The following is a 17628-nucleotide window of genomic DNA, read 5'->3' on the forward strand; positions in this document are numbered from 1 at the left end:
CTTTACAACGAAATGTAATAAAACTGAAAGGCTTTGAGGTCGTTTTCGGAGAAATAATTGGCATCGACATTTACTGGACACGTACCTCTAGAGGTAAACTGGAGTATTATTATCAGTTACTTTTCATGACCTGTTAATGGAATGCCCATTGGTATGAGGTAGTTAGTTTTCGTAACCTATTAATAGAATATAGTCAATATGACTCAATAGTTGCCAATGAGCATTTTTAATAGTCATCATTTCTGGATAATGATAATTCGACTAAATATCAAAAGGTCTTATTTCAAAAATTTCTTAATCTTCACAGTTCACATCTCCATTATCACTAAGAATCCATGGCACCATGTATTTATTGCATTCAATAAAACTACAATTCCTTATGAATAAACCAGTAGAGCAGTTGCATTTGAGCTCGGTGTCAGTGTGACCGCTTCCCGTCATCTGGCGGATGTTCTCGCCTTCCACCTGTGTGCCCGATTGTTCCTGCCAATACTGACATTTACTCCACACCTTGTGCTAAGGAAAGGTAGCTGTGTACGATTGCTTACTGGCTTTTGTAGGTTGGTCACTTGTTCGTTTGGTTTTTTGGAAAGCATAGTTTATCTGTATCGTTCTTAAGTTGTTTAGATCCATTTATGGTCTTACTTTTACAGCGGTTTTTGTCAAAAAGCTTAGTTAAATCTTTTGCCTTCCCTATAGCCATGTTGTTACTGGCATTTCATATTAGGTTGACAGTAAGTTATTGTAAATTTTAATACACTATCGCAATGTTTGTGGAAGTAATTGAAAACTTTGTCTGCCATTTTAGTTCCCAAATTGGCATTAGTCATTTTAACTGACAAATTACTATTGGTATCTAGGAAATAAAACGGAAACCTAACAGGCTCGGTAGGTCTTTGATCAAATAATTGCACACGAATATAATTAATTTTATTTCCCGGAAACCTTTTATTGGTGCAAATTAAAAATGTCTGCAGAACATTGCAAGCTGCAAGGACCTCTCTACGACAATGGCAAGACATTGTCAAATTAAATGTTATTCTAAAACCAAAGCAAGAGCTTTTACTATATTTACAATGGTATTTGAAAGTCAACATCATTAACTAACCTCGTGTTATTACCATCTGTCGGCCATTTTATTATGAAACGAGAAGTACCAAACTACCAAAGTAAGTTCTGGGCAGTCAATAGGGAAAATCCATGCCCAAAACAATTTTAGCTCATGAGGCTGTATACCTACTTGCATCATGTTGTGAACGTGATTCACTAGAGAATAAGGTACCTATATTATTATAATTCACAGAAATAACAGCAGTTTATTTTTATTATGGGGGTTTCTGTGACTCGGATCACGTACACACTTTTTCTGGGCCCCTTTTGTCAACCATACAAATTCTGTTTTGACGTTTTTTGTTCGGCTTGTGAAAGTGAGCTGGTGACTTTGTGAGATATTGCTTTAAATTACTTTTATGAATTAACTTAAAAGTTTGTGTAAAATTAGCAATTTATTTTGTAATAGTCTAGACATTGAGATTGAAATGGAAAACTCTAATACAGCATTACATTTTTCTAAGAAATTAAATACCTAAGTCGCTGTACCAACTTCACACTATAATATGTATAGGATTCGCCAATCTCCACGTACATCTTTGTCCATAAGCGTCCATTACTTAGCTAGTAAATCTCTTCCGTATTGCCTTTTAAAACAACAATGAAATTCTTTAAAACATTTTTAAAAGCTTCTATTGTATATTGTTATAAAAGGTAAGGTAAAAGAGTTAACACGCTGATACTGAGAAGTTCGTAATATTTTGTCCGGTTGTAGGTGTTAAGTTTATTTCTTAGAACATAAACTACCAAATATCAAGCGTTTATTCCTTAAGGAAATACAAACGTATAGAAATTTTACAACATTAAATTGTGGTCTTAAGACTAAAGGGAAAACCAGAAGAACTTGGACTGATCATGAATGTGTTTTACATTTGCATAATAAACCATACGAGACTAATTCATTCCGTTTCTTGTGATACTATGACGAATCTTAAAGCAAATCTACATAGTTCTACAAATATATAGTAACTGATTTCCTTACTATATTTTTTCTAACATGTCGTCATATCTTTGTATTAAGATTTAGCGCAACCTTGCCTAAATGTGTGATATTTGGCTGGTTCTACTTGGAACTTATGAATTAATTTTGGTTTTAGTGCCTTTGATATCCTGTTATTTTTTGTATTTATAAAGTTTTAATGTGTGTTATTTTGATTGTTTTTTTTTATTGACCTTAAGTGTGTTTGTTGGGTTTGGTTCATGGGTAGGTAGTGTAGGTATTGGGGTTGGGATTTTAAATATGCAAATGCAATAAATGTTGCCCCTACCTAGGATTTTCTTCTGGGTCGTGGGTGCGTTTACAAACATACAAGTTCACATACACATGACACCCAGACAAAATTTTTTTTATCGAAGCAACAATTTATGGATCACACAAAGTATTTCTCCGGGAAAATCAAACCCACTACACGATGCGCGGTAGTCGGTGGCCCAGGAATCACACCAACCATGCAGTCGAATAGAATTACTGTTTACAATAGGAAACTAGTATACACTGCAGCACTAGACTACCTTAAGAAAAATATAACTTGTGACACATATTTCCTTAGAATAAAGATAAAAAAGTGTGAATTAATTATCCAAGCAACACTATCAATCTTCCCACATGTTTATCTAAGTGAATCTAGGCAAAAGTTACAGAGGAGCAATTTGTCATACTGCTTATCTCATACCATCTTACTATGTAAACAGAGTCACGTGGGTAACTATCACAACTATGTTTTAGATTCAAGTAAGGAGGTTTAAAGACGTATAAAAAGAGCGTGGGTTGTGGTGGTCGGAAGAACCACTGACTGAAGAAGTTTTGAGAATGATATTATTAAGATCCTCAATTTTCGAAATTCTCTGTAGTAACATACAGTGTGTAAGCCTGTAAGTGAGGTTAGCGGAGGTCAATTACCCGCCTTCCAAATTCTCCCAATCCCCGATTCCCCAAAACCCTTAAATTCCTAACCTCCAAAAAGCCGACAACGCACTTGTAACGCCTCTAGTGTTTCGGGTGTTCATGGTTGGCGGCGATTGCTTACGTGATGATCCGTCTGCTCGTTTACCGGCTTATACCATAAAATAATCTATTTACTACTCCAGGGAATAAATCTTTGTTATTTACAGTATGTATGTGTTGAAGTATTGCAATGCAGTGCAGTGAAGTATTTCATTCAAGTCTAGCTATTAAATAATGTACTTCCATGAATGAATGGGTAGTACAATGAATGCTATGTGATTGTGGTAAAATTGCCCTCGCGGCCCTGTTGCCTCGACACGGGTAAATATACCAGTAACAATAGACACGTAAGTGTGGGAGTTTGTGTATCAGCTGTTTGTAGTTTATTTACTACTGTATATAAAGCGTTTAAAATTATTTTTGCATAAGTACTAAGGGGTTATGCAAGTGTCCCTTTTAGTTTCGAATTCTTCTCGTTACAATGTATTTTTTATTATAAGATTCTTAGTAAAATCAAGTACAGGGTTTTATTGCCTTATTAATGGCTACCTAGCACTACACTACTTAACAATTATTACAAAACTGGCTTTGTTTTACCCATCATGAGCTATAATTTGTGATTCCAACACCATTCGCTCGCCACTCGCAACATCGTTCATTTAATCGTGGCGAACAAGAGTACCAATTTACAACATTTTAATGGGCACCATTATAACGCCATCATGGCTCCTTTGAGGTAAGTAGTGTTAAGTAACGAAGCTGTTTCAATTGGGACGTAATTCTGACACATTTATATAGTTAATTCCTTGGGTTTTTATTTGGTTACATTTATAGTTGGTTATATGTCCAGGGTAGGGTGCTCGCCAGGTCTTCAGCTAAGAATATATTAAATAAGTACGCTTATTATGCAAAGTAGGTACTAGAAAAGACAGACAATGCACATGCATGTATCCCACTTATTATGAGTCCAGTATCGAGTTTATTGACAACAATCAATTATGACAACCAAATGAACGAAACCAACCCAAATAATTGTCATCAGTCTCTCAACTTTCCAATACCAACGGGTTTTGCTGGTTGTCAAGTGTCAACCACGTCTGGTTTGGCGACAAATTTTCGTGATAACGGCACTCCAAGACTACCGCTTGTTTATAATGCGCAAGAGTCGATGGGAGCTATAAGTAGCCCTTTTGTACGTTTTTTGTGAGGGAGACTCCATTAGACGTAATGTGCTTTTAAGTAACTTTAATATCTTTTCTTATCCTTTAGAATTTACTTTGATTTTGCCGCTGAATGTTGAAGATGTAGTAAATGGTTTAAGTTAGGTAAGAATACTTACTGAATAACCGTCGAGAAATTGAAGTGTTGCGTTTGAATCTGAGGGTTTGGCCTTTAGGAAAAGCGTTATTGTTATAAGTACCTTTGAGTTTATTATTGCAGATAGTATTTACGTGATATGAATAGGTTAATATTTAAAAATAGGTTAACACAGTCAGACTTCATTATAGGGACAATAAATATCTAGTTACTTGGCGACTAACATGCGTAATATGCGATATTTTTATCAACTACAAGGTTTGACGCCAAGCAACAGTGCAGTGCGCACAGCAATACGTACTATAAATCATAATAATGTCAGCGAAATAAATTAATTTAAACCATAAATGCGGATTACGTCAATCCCTATCCATTAAACCACATTTTAATTAAAATGATATGGGAAATACAACAATTACTTATTCACTGACCTCATAATTATGATATTTTATATTAATATTATTTGCAACCACACTTGTGGCATGCCCTAATAGGGTTACGTGTTACTAGACAGATGTCATTGCCACTGCGCCTGCGCATGTTACCTTGGCACAGAGAGCAAATGTCACCGGCCCTTATAAAATGTCACATTTGTGACTTACCTAGAATAGTTTCTTATTTAAAGTATGTTTTAGGCAGAAGCTTAAACTTTTGTGTCTCTTCTTAGGATATCGAGAATTCCATTAGAAAATTAAGTTAATTTTAGTTATAATAAGCACAAACCTGCAACCGTTTTAGATATAAGCGTTAAAGCATTGTATTGTTTCATACTACTGTTTTGTACAATACATCGTACACAAATTCTCGACCCTAATTTGAGTTCCTTCCCTCCTTCCGCTACCAAGATTAAGCAGAATACCCGCTGCAATTACCGACCCCTATGAAACATAAGACGCACAGCATCCATTCAAACTAAATTGCACCTTAACTTCTTTTAATTAAAGTATACATCCAAGGATTCAGGCAAAGAGACAGCTGACTAATACTTGATTGCTCAAATAAAATATAATTTGAAAGGTACATGTAATGTCATTTGAACATAATTTCCTTCTTCAATAAAGTTCAAAATTGCACTTTAATTCCCCACTTTTAAATTTGATTTTAAAGGGGATCTCCCAAGTGCGATGTTTGTTTTGCTAACCATTTCAACCCTTGTTTTTTGAAATTAGGTTCTGTATTGAAAGCTTTAAGTTTCATTTTTAATGGGCAGTAGTAAATTGGCGCGCAAAAACTTTGCTGGAGGCGCCAACATGTGGCAAACAGATTACGTTCACGTGTGTCCGGTCCAATCCGTTCAGGCGTCAGAAGACTTTAGACTTTAGAGTTCCTCGAAATTTTGACGCAAGTTGATTTGGACACAACATTTTTTTGGACATGCTATTCATATGTGGTTGATTTACTTAACTTCCAGGGTTTGAAGAAAAAAGTAAAGACGCATTTATCTGTTGCAGCCAATGTTTGACTAAGAACTATGTACCTAAGATATTATTTGTTTTCCGGAGCTGCGGACTACCTAGCGGGTTTACCGGGGCTCCGGTTACAGGAGTAGGAACGGGGTGGTCAGTAGTCATTTGTTTTGTTAACCTGTAAAAGTTAGTCGTTCAAATCTTTATTTCTCTGAATTTACCCTTAGGAACCCAATTACGTCTTTCATAATTCAGCCTCTATCCTCCCAGCTCATACCTACATGGTAATATTTTTTGTCCAATATTCCGGCTAGTTCATTACGTGCAATTTTTTCATCAGGATCGATAGCCAGATCAACGGACGGACAGACAGATAGTACCTACGTATTAATGGCAGCTGATGGAGCATTGACCGCTTTATGTAAGCTGTATTATCCTTATAATGATTTAAGTTTTTTACCACCTCAATTCTCCATAGATCTATGTCAGTTTGGCTATTTACTGAGAAATATGTGGCTATGGAAAATAAATGTATTGCAATGTATTTTAAACGAAGTTTGTAATGATAGGACACGTACGAATGTTGGTCTGAGATGATTTGCTTGCGTTTATGTTGTTTAAAGTCATGTAAGAAGTGCTCTTAAAATTTGTTGTGGTAATTACATTGATACGGAATTATGGAGTTCGGAACATTGACATACTTCCTTTAGTTTTTATGAGTACTTGTGTTTGTACAGACTCTCATCAGTCTAATAAGTTATTCTCATTATATAATATTTATCATCATATTATTGATCCTTATAGTACCATAAATTTCAGGGGTTAGCAAACAGAAGTAGATTTGTTCCATAAGAAAAATGACTTTAGTCTTAGTAACTGACCACTGCAACTGGCTTGTAACTCCAGCGTTTCCGACGATCAAATTGCAAAACCATCATGGTGGTTATGAAAGTGTAATGATACTCCTTGCTTTATTGTCGGTCTCATGTGTGTCAGGGCAACAATGGGATAGCGATGTGAAACACTAGTGCGGTACCAACCGACTAATTAGTAAGACGAGTCGACTAACTCGATTGTTGTTTAATGGTATGGGGTTTGAGGCAGACGTAATTGTTGTCTGCCAGTGTCTGGTGTTAGTATGTCTGGTGGATTCTAAATAGCCAGATCATGTTGCCTGGAAGACATTTCACATAATTTTGGATGAATTTGAATGTGTTATCACTACATAGTATAAAACAAAGTCGCTTTCTCTGTTTGTATGCTTATAAATCTTTAAACGATGCAATTGATTTTTATGCGGTTTTTGTAATAGATAGAGTGATTCAAGAGGAAGGTTTATATGTATAATACATGCATAATATATCACCATTGCACCCATGCGAAGCTGGGCGGGTCGCTAGTAGACTATAAATTCTATCGTGATCTACTGGCAACCAGTTGATATAACAGAACAAAATGTCCGTCAAAACTAGTATATCGGTATTACTTGATACAACAACCGCCAGGTGCGCAGTAGCTATTCACATGTGCATCTGCCGACTAACCCCTCGGCTTTCGCTTATCGACCCTAATCGACGTCTCAATACAAGGGCGAGTCCATTGAGCATTGTGCGAGGGAAGTGGGGAAATTCGCACGTATTCATTCATTCATTCATTAATGCAAGTTAAGATTATAATTTGGGTTGGAATTTAATATTATTCGTGCTAAATTGGGTATTTTGATTAGTGTATGACTGAGTAAAATGTGATTTCATGATGAAATTGCATTGATATTGCAATTTGCACAAGCTTTTGATACGGGTTTAGTTAGTGGAATAAACGTATCTCTTCCTGTTTCCTAACTTCTCGGGTATAACTATGCGACTCTGTTTAAAAAACGTCTAAACCCAACGTGCAGTTTTGGATCTGGTTTTATCAATAATGTCTTAGTAATACTATTGTCTTTGAAATCTTATAAAATTCCCATTAATCACCGTATATCTACAATCTACTTACTGTTACAAAAAAAAACCCGAAACTTAAAGATCACCATTGTCTACACAATGCCCCTCCATAATACGGTTCCTATCGAAAGGCTTCACAATGATGCAAACGTGACGCAAGTTGATGCAAGACCTGCCTGGCAGACAAGTTATAAATGTACTTTGATCAACTATACCACGTGGAACACGGTGCCCATTCATTTAAATAATCATTATTTAGCTTTACTACCTTTGTCTTTTGTTTATGCGTGACTTTTATTCACGGAATCCTGACTGTATTTTGGGCAATGTATTCATATTAATGCGTTGATCCTTAATATGGAAGAAACGTAATTTTAAACGTGACGATTCCCGCACGTGGCAACTCTTTGTGTGATCTACAAACTGTTGGTTCGGGTCTGGGTGTCATTTGTATGTGAACTTGTATGTTTGTAAATGCACCCACGATGCAGGAGAAAAGAAAGAATCCTAGTGTGGAGTAAAGTGAAAAACATAAAATATTAAAAGGGGTCTCATACAACTACTTACATGGATACTACCTGAATCGAATGCTGTCACTTGTGTGAGAGTATCAATCAACTGTGCTTATCCTCTTCACAGTATGTTTTGAATGGTGTAAGTTCTGCAAGACGACGTGCATTAACTTTACCAGACTTACATGTAATCCAAAAACTACTTTATGTCACAAATTTAAGGTTGATTTTTGTTCTTACAAGTTAATTAGTTTAATTATTTATACATACTTGTGGTTATATAGACAATAGTTATTTGTAGGGTGAGCCACGTGCTACAAATTTAATGTAAAGCTCAATGTGAGTAAACTGACCTTTTCGAAGGTTAACTACAATGGTTCCTGGGTACACTTAGGTTTTTTGTATCATTTATTTATAGAAGTATTATGTTCTATTATGTAACTTTAGATACCACGTGTTTGTTATTGCTCGCAGTGATAGACAGTCAATATTGAAACCAACAAGTCGATTCCAAACTTATGATTTTTTAAGAAATCTATTAGGACTTAATTTCTTTACCATCTTATATTTTGTATCAAAACAGTATTGTATTAAAATTCGGTGTCAATAAAATAATTAATAAATTGTATATAAGGCAGACTTAATGAAGTACGTGTGTATGTCATCTCCTAAACGGCTGAACTGATGACGACGGTGAACAGGATCAACACAGCAATAAATAAAGGTTAGATACTAATAAAGGACCGTTACTTATTATCTCTAATAGCAAACCTGGCTATTTTAATGTCCGTCTGCGTACACAATTGACAGTTAGATCAGCTATTTTTATAACCTAAGCACTAAAGTTGCACCTTCACATATGGCATGGCAGAATATTCATAACTTCCGATATGTATGCTTATCGTGCCTTTTGTCTGACTCTGCATTAATATGGACAGGTTTATGAGCCTCTCATATAGTCTTATGAGGATTTACCTCTGTTGATTGTGTGGGGAAAAATCCAGACATATTCAAAGAGAAATATTTTTGCGTCATGACCTCTTAATTACATTTAATTTTCGAGCTGGGAACAAACTCTAAATACGGCTCTGCTGGAATGCGTGACAGCAAATTCTTCATCATCATACTGCTACTACAACAGATAACACAAATACCAACCACACCAAATACCTTAGTTAGATAAACTCCACATTCAGCTTCCCTTTCATCGCCACAAAGAGATATTTCATACGTTTATTGCTTCGTTATCTGTTCTATATCTCCAATAACTGGTCTCTGTGTGTCTCAAGCGATCCATTGAAGAAGATTATCAACTGGGCCCGGTGGCAAGGTTCACTTGTAAATGTCGTGATAAACTAAACAGTGATCAACGATTCATCCTTCTATTGTGCCATCAATGGCTCCTTTGACTTCTCCGTTCTCAGTACTCGGATGATAATGAACCGCATGGTACAGGAAGACCTGATTAGGCATAGTTTCCATTGTTGCATTGCCGTTGCCGCCGGAATTAGGAAGTGCGAGGGAGTTAGGTTAGGTTAATTTTTACTATTCGATATGGACTGTGTATGTTGGTGCTTTTGTCGGCAACCGAGCGCCACTTTAATGTGAATTCCTAACACATATTTCTCATTCAAATCTTTAACTTAAGGAGGAAATGTCCTTTTTTCTAGAACATTCTCAACAAATGACAAAACATTTAAAAGTAAAATGACCGCTTCCTATCTTAGTGGGTTAAATAGCTCTCACGTTAATACGTCGGGCAATAGTCCGCTAATATCTACTCGAGATAAAGTGACATTATGATGTAGCGACACTCGTTTTCAAGGGCCTGTTACACTAAGCGTGGAGTGTTTCGGAGATTATGTCACACAAAAATGTTAATAACTTGGTAATCGAAATATTTACTGAGCTTTTTACGCCTTACACGTTCTTGTTATTTTCGATCGTTTTTCTATGTATTTGGATTAGTCAGATGGCGCTGCAATCGTTTTTAATCATCCGCTCATCTTATTCGAAATAATATGAGAGCTTATAAACAAAACTTTTGCTTAGCGTAACATTATTTCATTTTACATACATAATAACCACAATATCTCAATTTGTTGTATGTAAGAGCACAATTGTCGCCCCGGGGACAGTGCTCGTGTCTTCATTAAACGGTTGTTCACTCCTAAGGAATTTTAATACAGCCGACGGCTTTATGTCTTCATACGCTTAGATATGTGGAGAGATGCATTTTTTCCTCCTTAGAATGCTTGGCTTTATTAAAAATTTGTAGTGGAATGCTTTTTAGTTCGCTATGTTATTTAGTGGTGTGATGTTTACCCAGGATACGTATGGATTAGGCATTTTTCTATTGTCTTCAGTTATTGTTTTCCATTTTATGTTATAAATAATGGGAGATTAGTGCTGAGGCTATCAAAACTCTTACTTTAATATTGAATAGTAGAACAATATTGTTTTCAGCTCACTAATTAGACGTCATCCCTTTTGTCAAACACCATTAAAAGTGGAACCTTGTAACATGCAGTGTTAATGTAGTCACAACAATGAGCTATTTCAGTGGAAATTGACTATTCTGGTATTTTGATACCAGCGGTTAAGTGGACAATGTCATTATCACTTCCGGACCATCAAGTGGAGTATCAGTTCAACACTGATTACGTGATTTTGATCAATAGTTGATGACAATTATAGAACTTTTGCCATTACTATTTGAGGTGTATTTTATTATCTGCTTTCTTTGGAAGACAAAGCTGTAAATTTTATCAATATATACTTAGAGGTTTAATTAAAAAAAAATGAAAACAATAATGCAATTAAATAGTTCCCTATTCGGTCCGCAGCGCATTTGCGATACCTCGATTTTGCAAGTTCCCCGATTCGCCAACAACCCTTAAATTCCTAACCTACAAAAGGCCGGCAACGCAATTGTAACGCCTCTGGTGTTTCAAGTGTCTATAGACTCTGGCGATTGCTTACCATCAGGTGATCCGTCTGTTCGTTTACCGGCTTATTCCATAAAGTGTACTTAGGCTACGGGATTCGCTTACCTTTCACCACCGAAAGAAGTATTATAGCTAGAGACATAACTGCATAAGAAAAGGTTATATCTAGTACCACAATATTCAACTAAGCACTTTATTTCCAGACGCACAAGCTGTACGCGCTGCGGTACTGGGGCTGCGAGCTGCTGTGTCTGCTGAACATCGTGCTGCAGCTCTGGATGATGGACAGCTTCTTCAACGGGGAGTTCTTCTCGTACGGTACCAGGGTGCTGGGGTACAGCGAGGTGCCGCAAGAAGAGAGGTGGGTTCAGAAGTTCCTTAGTTTTCTCTAGATTCGAAATTCATAGACAGATTAACTGATAGCAGACATATTTAGTTTGTTAACTTTGAAAGGGAAATGGTCTGATTTAACTTTGTTTTTTTATTTTTTTTATAAATGTGTATTTATTCTTATTTTACTAATCAGATTTGGGTACATTCCTACACCATTAGTTAGATTTATTGTAATAAGCAATAGCTTAATACGTTCGTAACTTACTTACTTGGAATGAGTTTATAATGCTATCATTCTTGAATTCCAGATATGATCCAATGATCTACATATTCCCTCGCATCACGAAGTGTACATTCCACAAGTTCGGTGCGTCAGGCAGTATTCAAACCCACGACAGTCTGTGCATCCTGCCGCTGAACATCGTCAATGAGAAGACGTACATCTTCCTGTGGTTCTGGTACATCATCCTAGCCATCGTGCTGAGCCTCCTTGTCATATACAGGTAAGTCGTGATGATATATTTTATGTAACAAAGTTGCTACAATAAAAAAAAATATTGGTGCGTTTTGTTCCTTGAAAGATTATTGCAGTGAATTACCATTTCAGTATAGGTAACAAATTGTATCGAAAACATTCAGTGTACTACGATCAAAAGCTTCGAATACTGTTGTTGTTCGTATATTCTAAAAATAGTGGATGACATAAAGCTAACATAATGATGTTATGACAGAGCAACCCATGGTGGTTAAGATAATGGTGACATAAGGGCCGCTATCAGCTGTACCTTGTACACAGGTAATCAGGTGTCCGTGTCGCTTGTACGTACGGTGATAAGGCACGTCGCTTTAATTTACATGTATGTGTTTATGTACATATTAGATTCAAAAGTGACTTCTATATGGTCTATTTTAACTGCATATTTTTACTGACTGTATTGTCTATGGCTACTCATTTAAAGAAATAGCGGTTGACATTCTGCTAATTAACAGAGTATCTATTAAATCGCAGAAACCTATCTGAAATTGTTGAACACTTCTTGAACTAGATTTTTTTCTTTATTATTTTAAGGGGTTTTTGTCCAAATGGATACGTCAACCCCATCGTACCTTATTATCACGAACTAAAATGGTATCCACCAATAATATGAATTCGATATAGAAATTAAAAAGGTTGTCTCAATATTCTTGATCTGATTGTTTTATTGCTTCTGGGAATTAATGCAATATTTTGTAGCAATACGCTATTGTACACACAAAACAAGTTGGACTTGTTTCTCAAGTTAACGTATAGTTGTAAACTCGCCCTTAAATAGCAAAGTTGTAAACTCCTGTCCTTTACATCCAGACTGGTGATAATCTTCGTGCCGTCGGTGCGGCCGCGGCTGCTGCACGCGCGGTCCCGCACGCTGGCCATGGAGACGGCCGTGCTGGTCTCGCGCCGCACCGACATCGGCGACTGGTGGCTGCTCTACATGCTCGCCAGGAACATGGACCCGCTCATATACAGGTAATAGTTATACTATGTTTAAATTAATGCTTTTATCGCAATAAAACATGAAGGATTCTTCAATTTGGAGCTTAGGTCTAAAGTTTGAAATCTAAGTATTAACGCGCCCTACCAAAGCTTAGCTTAATCACCATCAACTCCTTGAAACCAAAAATTTTTTTTTTTAATAAATCAAATGATTTTAGATTTAATCAAATTTTGGCGCTTCCAACCTTAGTTACTACGTTAATCCTACCTAGTATAAATATTGCTACATAATGTCTCTTTTGTTTCCACAGGGAACTAATCTCTGAGCTATCCAAGCGCATGGGAGAGAAGCCGGGAGCGCGCGCGTGACGGCCGCCGCCCAGCGTCGCCGTACTGGGCGTCTGACACATGCCTCCCCTTCCCCCAGCACATTCCCGACCCCACCACTGGACATCACAGGACTCCACAGGCAAAATACCATCGTATTATCTCATGAAAACATTTCTAAATAAGACATTCCATGTATTTTCGTCATTACCCGCCTTTGGTACCTTATTTACGCAACTTACTCGAATTATTCAAAGCTCAAAAACTAGGCAGTATAAGGTTTCTTTTCCTAAGTAGACCGGTCTCATAGACCAGTAGACTTGGTCTTTTGAACAGATACCGGCAGTGGTTGGCTTAGAAACTCATTCAAGGGTAATTTCCTCTGCAATGTATCGTTTATATGTTGTATATTAACAGAAGATATAATGAAATACAGTTTGTGCTAAAAGAACCTTATCCAGAGGTGAAAATAAAATAAGTTTAAAGTGGTCTATTTGAAATAATACTTTTTTAAACATAGATTGACGGACATTGCTATTTTGACGTTGATAATGAAAATGCTTGTTTGACTTGGAAAGGAAATTGAAATTATAAATTGCGACATAAAATACAAATCAGCTCGAATGAGCTATATATAAAATGGATTAAGTTTGAAGATCTATTATTATTTCAAATAGATTAAATAATGTTTTTCAGCTGTAGTCGACATTAGTCAATTACTTGCCCGATTTTTGCAATAAAAGTAGTAAATGCGTTTCACGACAGCATAGTTTTTACCTTATTGATATGGATATAGGGTTCAAATTGCATATGTTGTCGTGGAATGCATTACTTATAGTATAGAATACTCTTAGGACATCACAATAGATGCTATAATGTATTAATAAGAGATTTAAAAAAGTTTATGGCCATAAATTAGTTGATTATCCAGACTTCGACTGGTAATATTAGCCAATGAAGGTTTTCGTTGTGCGCTCAAGAGATGGCGGTAGTGGCGTAAGGTCCTATTAAACCTCAGCTGACAGAAGTTGATAGACTAATGATGGTCAATAGACCTTAAGCTATACCAGCGCCTCTAGTGACGCGAAAACCTTCATTAGTTTGTTCGGTTAGTTCTAGTTTATTCGTCCGAAATATACTAAAATCACAAAACAGGAAATCTCTAGGAAATCTGATTTTTATCGATTATATTTTTAAGGTTACAGATCTAATTCATATTTTTATTTTGATATGACTTTAGATGTCTGTTAAACAACGAAATAGTACCTACGTTATTGTATCTTTCTAACAATTAATCTTTATTATTTCTTTTTTATGAGGCAATGTTTATGTCAATGGCTTAGGCAAGCTGAGCTACAAACAATAATAGTCTTTAGTGACATCACTGCCAATGAAATCTCTAAATATTTCTCTCTTTTTGATCTGAAACTCATTTTTACTTTAATTTCTATCTCTACTGAGATCTGATAGTTGGAGAGAACAAGAACTAGAAATTTTACGATACATTACTGTCATAACATAACCATTAAAACTATTTTACCTTAGAAAAGTATCACTGTACGTCATGAGCTATTGCTGTGCCAAAACTTCATCCAAAATGATTCAGCAGTTTCTGGATATGATTCCATCATCACAATTAATATAAATTATAATCTGTTGCTAATTGTATCGTAAGAGTGTAAAATGTTTTTGCATCTATTGATCTTTTTAAAAATACATTTTATTCGACATTTTTAATGCATATCATGTAGTAATTTTTATGTAGGTAACTTACCTATAGTTATTTTACAATTATTTTAAAGTTCTCATAAACTCCGACAGTTGTTTTAAAATTAGTTCAATCAAATCTAAATAATTATTACATGTAAACATTTTCTTTTATACATCAAAATGACCATCACAACTTACAGCACAAATCTTTATTTAATGTAGCAACATTTGTTTTATACACATTTTTTCGTATTGGCAACTCTAAATTGGAAATCTCGTCTTTTGAGATTTGATCAAAAACGTTGTATAGTATCTAATAATGAGAAGCACTGACATGATCATATGGACTGGAAATGTATGGCCTTAACTATTAGACTTGTATGAAATGTAACGTGTGGAAATGTATGGACTTGTATGGTGTACACCTGGTTGTATGGTGTAACTGTCAAATATCAGATAAGTAAGTGTTGTGTGTCTACGGCCTTTGTATTTGGATATTTCCAACTTTTATACTTGTATGTAGTCAGTGATATTGTATTATTTGTGTATTTATTACATTATAGTAATTAGCTTTACGAATTTTGATGTGAAAAAATATATCATTTAGTTTTTTCTCAATGTGACGGTGCCGCCACCTGGCGGGGCCATGCTAATCGTAACTAGTGTTGTGATCCTCTGACTGTCGGTGTTCATTTTTCGTAAAAATTATAAACTCCTTTATATTGGAGATGTTTTTAGCATTTTAGCTCTTTTGCGCGTTAAAAGTTGACTTTTTTAGATGAATTGTTAAGTTTTAATATGATATCATTTTGTCATTAAAGGCTCTCTTCTAGATTGTGCCAGGGAGCAATATCATAGCTCCATTGTCATCTCATCAAGTAAACGTGTTGTTAAACTGTTAATATTTAAAAACCGACTTAGACAAGAAGTGAATAAAGTTGAAATTACTCTAACTTCACTCATGATCACATTTCCATAAACTGTTTACTATGTATACGTATAAGTAAATAAGTAAAGCCTTACGATGCGCTCAAGATAATGCCATATAACTAATATCAGGATCACAAAAGTATATCTGTATATTTAGTAATTTTAATATACGTTAGAATTATTATTTTACGTGCGATTTGCGTACGCAACGCACGAGTTCCATTTTAGTGATGTTTTGATACTGAAAATTACGCAAATGTCGACTTTAAGGCCCCTGAAAAACTAAGGGATGAGGGAAAAAGTCGTGTAACACAATGACAGCGTTTTTCAGTGTATGACAAGTAGTGTTTCGATTACAGACAGTATGTAAATAGTGAATTTAATAGTTTATACGTATGTTCCTAACAGACGATTAATTTTAGTTAAACAATTTAGGAAATAGGTTGTGTTCAAGACAGGGCCGTGACTAGGACGGTGCTAAGAGAAACCAGGTAAAGATCACAGGACTTTCTGTAGAATTCCTTTGCCTAAGGTAACTGAGCGTCCAAACTCCTAGTTACGGTACTGTCAAAGAAAAAAATCATCGTTTCTCACCATGGACTAAGGTTGCCATTCTCAAAAAATACTTTCTCCTAATTTGAATTTGATTTTTTTTATTCTAATTGAGATTTTTTAAGTGGCAACCCTTGTCTATTTGGCGCCTTTTTGACTATTTTATGATGTAACGCGTGTCATGGGAGAGTGATATTGGAATGCATCACGAATGTACTACATTTTGGTTGTTTAAGAAAATTAGAAATAAGTTAAGAATGAAGCATTTATTATATTTAGTTTAACAACTTTGTGTTATTATTTATATACTCTGTACGATATGTTCTCGAATTAAGACATTATTTTGTAAGTTTCATAAACATTTTTTTATTTTGTTCTTCTTTTTTGTCAGAATGAATGTATTTTCTTATGAAAGATGGTTTAAAATCTGTTTGTTCTCTATGAAATCTGTTCTCTTCTCAATGAAATAGTTTTTTCGCTAAAATATGAATACGAATATGATATTATCGCATTAGTATTGATATTTTAAAGCCTACTTCAAAGTACTCTTCCAAGCTATCCATTAGTGGTATAAAAGAAAGTTGCATGAAAGTATAAAATATGGTGATTATTTTATCTAGATGTATGTAAAACAGTAATTGTTTGTAAGTATAGCTGTTAGAAGACGCGGCGTTTCATTTTCAGATGAATTATACAAATATTATTCTTTTATTTACCTCGTTTTATTTTATTACCCTAGCGAATCCTGTTTTTTTTTGAAGGAGAAAATCGGCCAGTTCCTTCTCCCGCGTTGGATGAGGCGAGAGGAAGTATCACTCTTACTGACTGAAAACCACCCCGCTTCTACTTTTGCTTTTCGAGCCGGAGCCTCGGGAGCAGCTCCGAAGCTCCCTCGCAAACCCTACATTAACAAAACGTTTGGTCTAACACACGTGAACACTTGAAATTAGTAATTTCTACTAAATATATGGGGAACCTGCGACCAAAGTACTACCTACTGGGAATTCAAAAAATCGAAATGTAGAATAAATATCTGATCAATAAAAGCTAAAGCCATAAATAAGAATTTATTGTGAGAATTCTTCTACAAAGTTCATAATAAATTAACAATTAGTTCGACA

General features: G+C 35.5%; 1 protein-coding gene across 4 annotated transcripts in view; it reads left to right on the forward strand.

Moving 5' to 3' along the window:
* The window catches only part of LOC118262452 (innexin inx1), a 51503-nt gene extending 34285 nt beyond the window's left edge, over positions 1–17218 (forward strand). For 2 of the 4 annotated variants that reach the window (XM_050697814.1, XM_050697815.1), the window contains exons 5-8: positions 11385–11542; positions 11823–12017; positions 12860–13021; positions 13300–17218. In XM_050697814.1, coding sequence (XP_050553771.1) covers positions 11385–11542; positions 11823–12017; positions 12860–13021; positions 13300–13357 — 573 coding nt within the window. In that variant the 3' untranslated portion in view covers positions 13358–17218. Of the gene's footprint in view, positions 1–11384; positions 11543–11822; positions 12022–12859; positions 13026–13299 lie in introns of those variants that run through there. The other 2 variants (XM_050697816.1, XM_035573813.2) reach the window with 2 other exon arrangements.
* The last annotated feature ends 410 nt before the right edge of the window (positions 17219–17628 follow it).

The sequence above is a fragment of the Spodoptera frugiperda genome, chromosome 12 (genome assembly GCF_023101765.2).
Source record: "Spodoptera frugiperda isolate SF20-4 chromosome 12, AGI-APGP_CSIRO_Sfru_2.0, whole genome shotgun sequence".
Classification (NCBI taxonomy): domain Eukaryota; kingdom Metazoa; phylum Arthropoda; class Insecta; order Lepidoptera; family Noctuidae; genus Spodoptera; species Spodoptera frugiperda.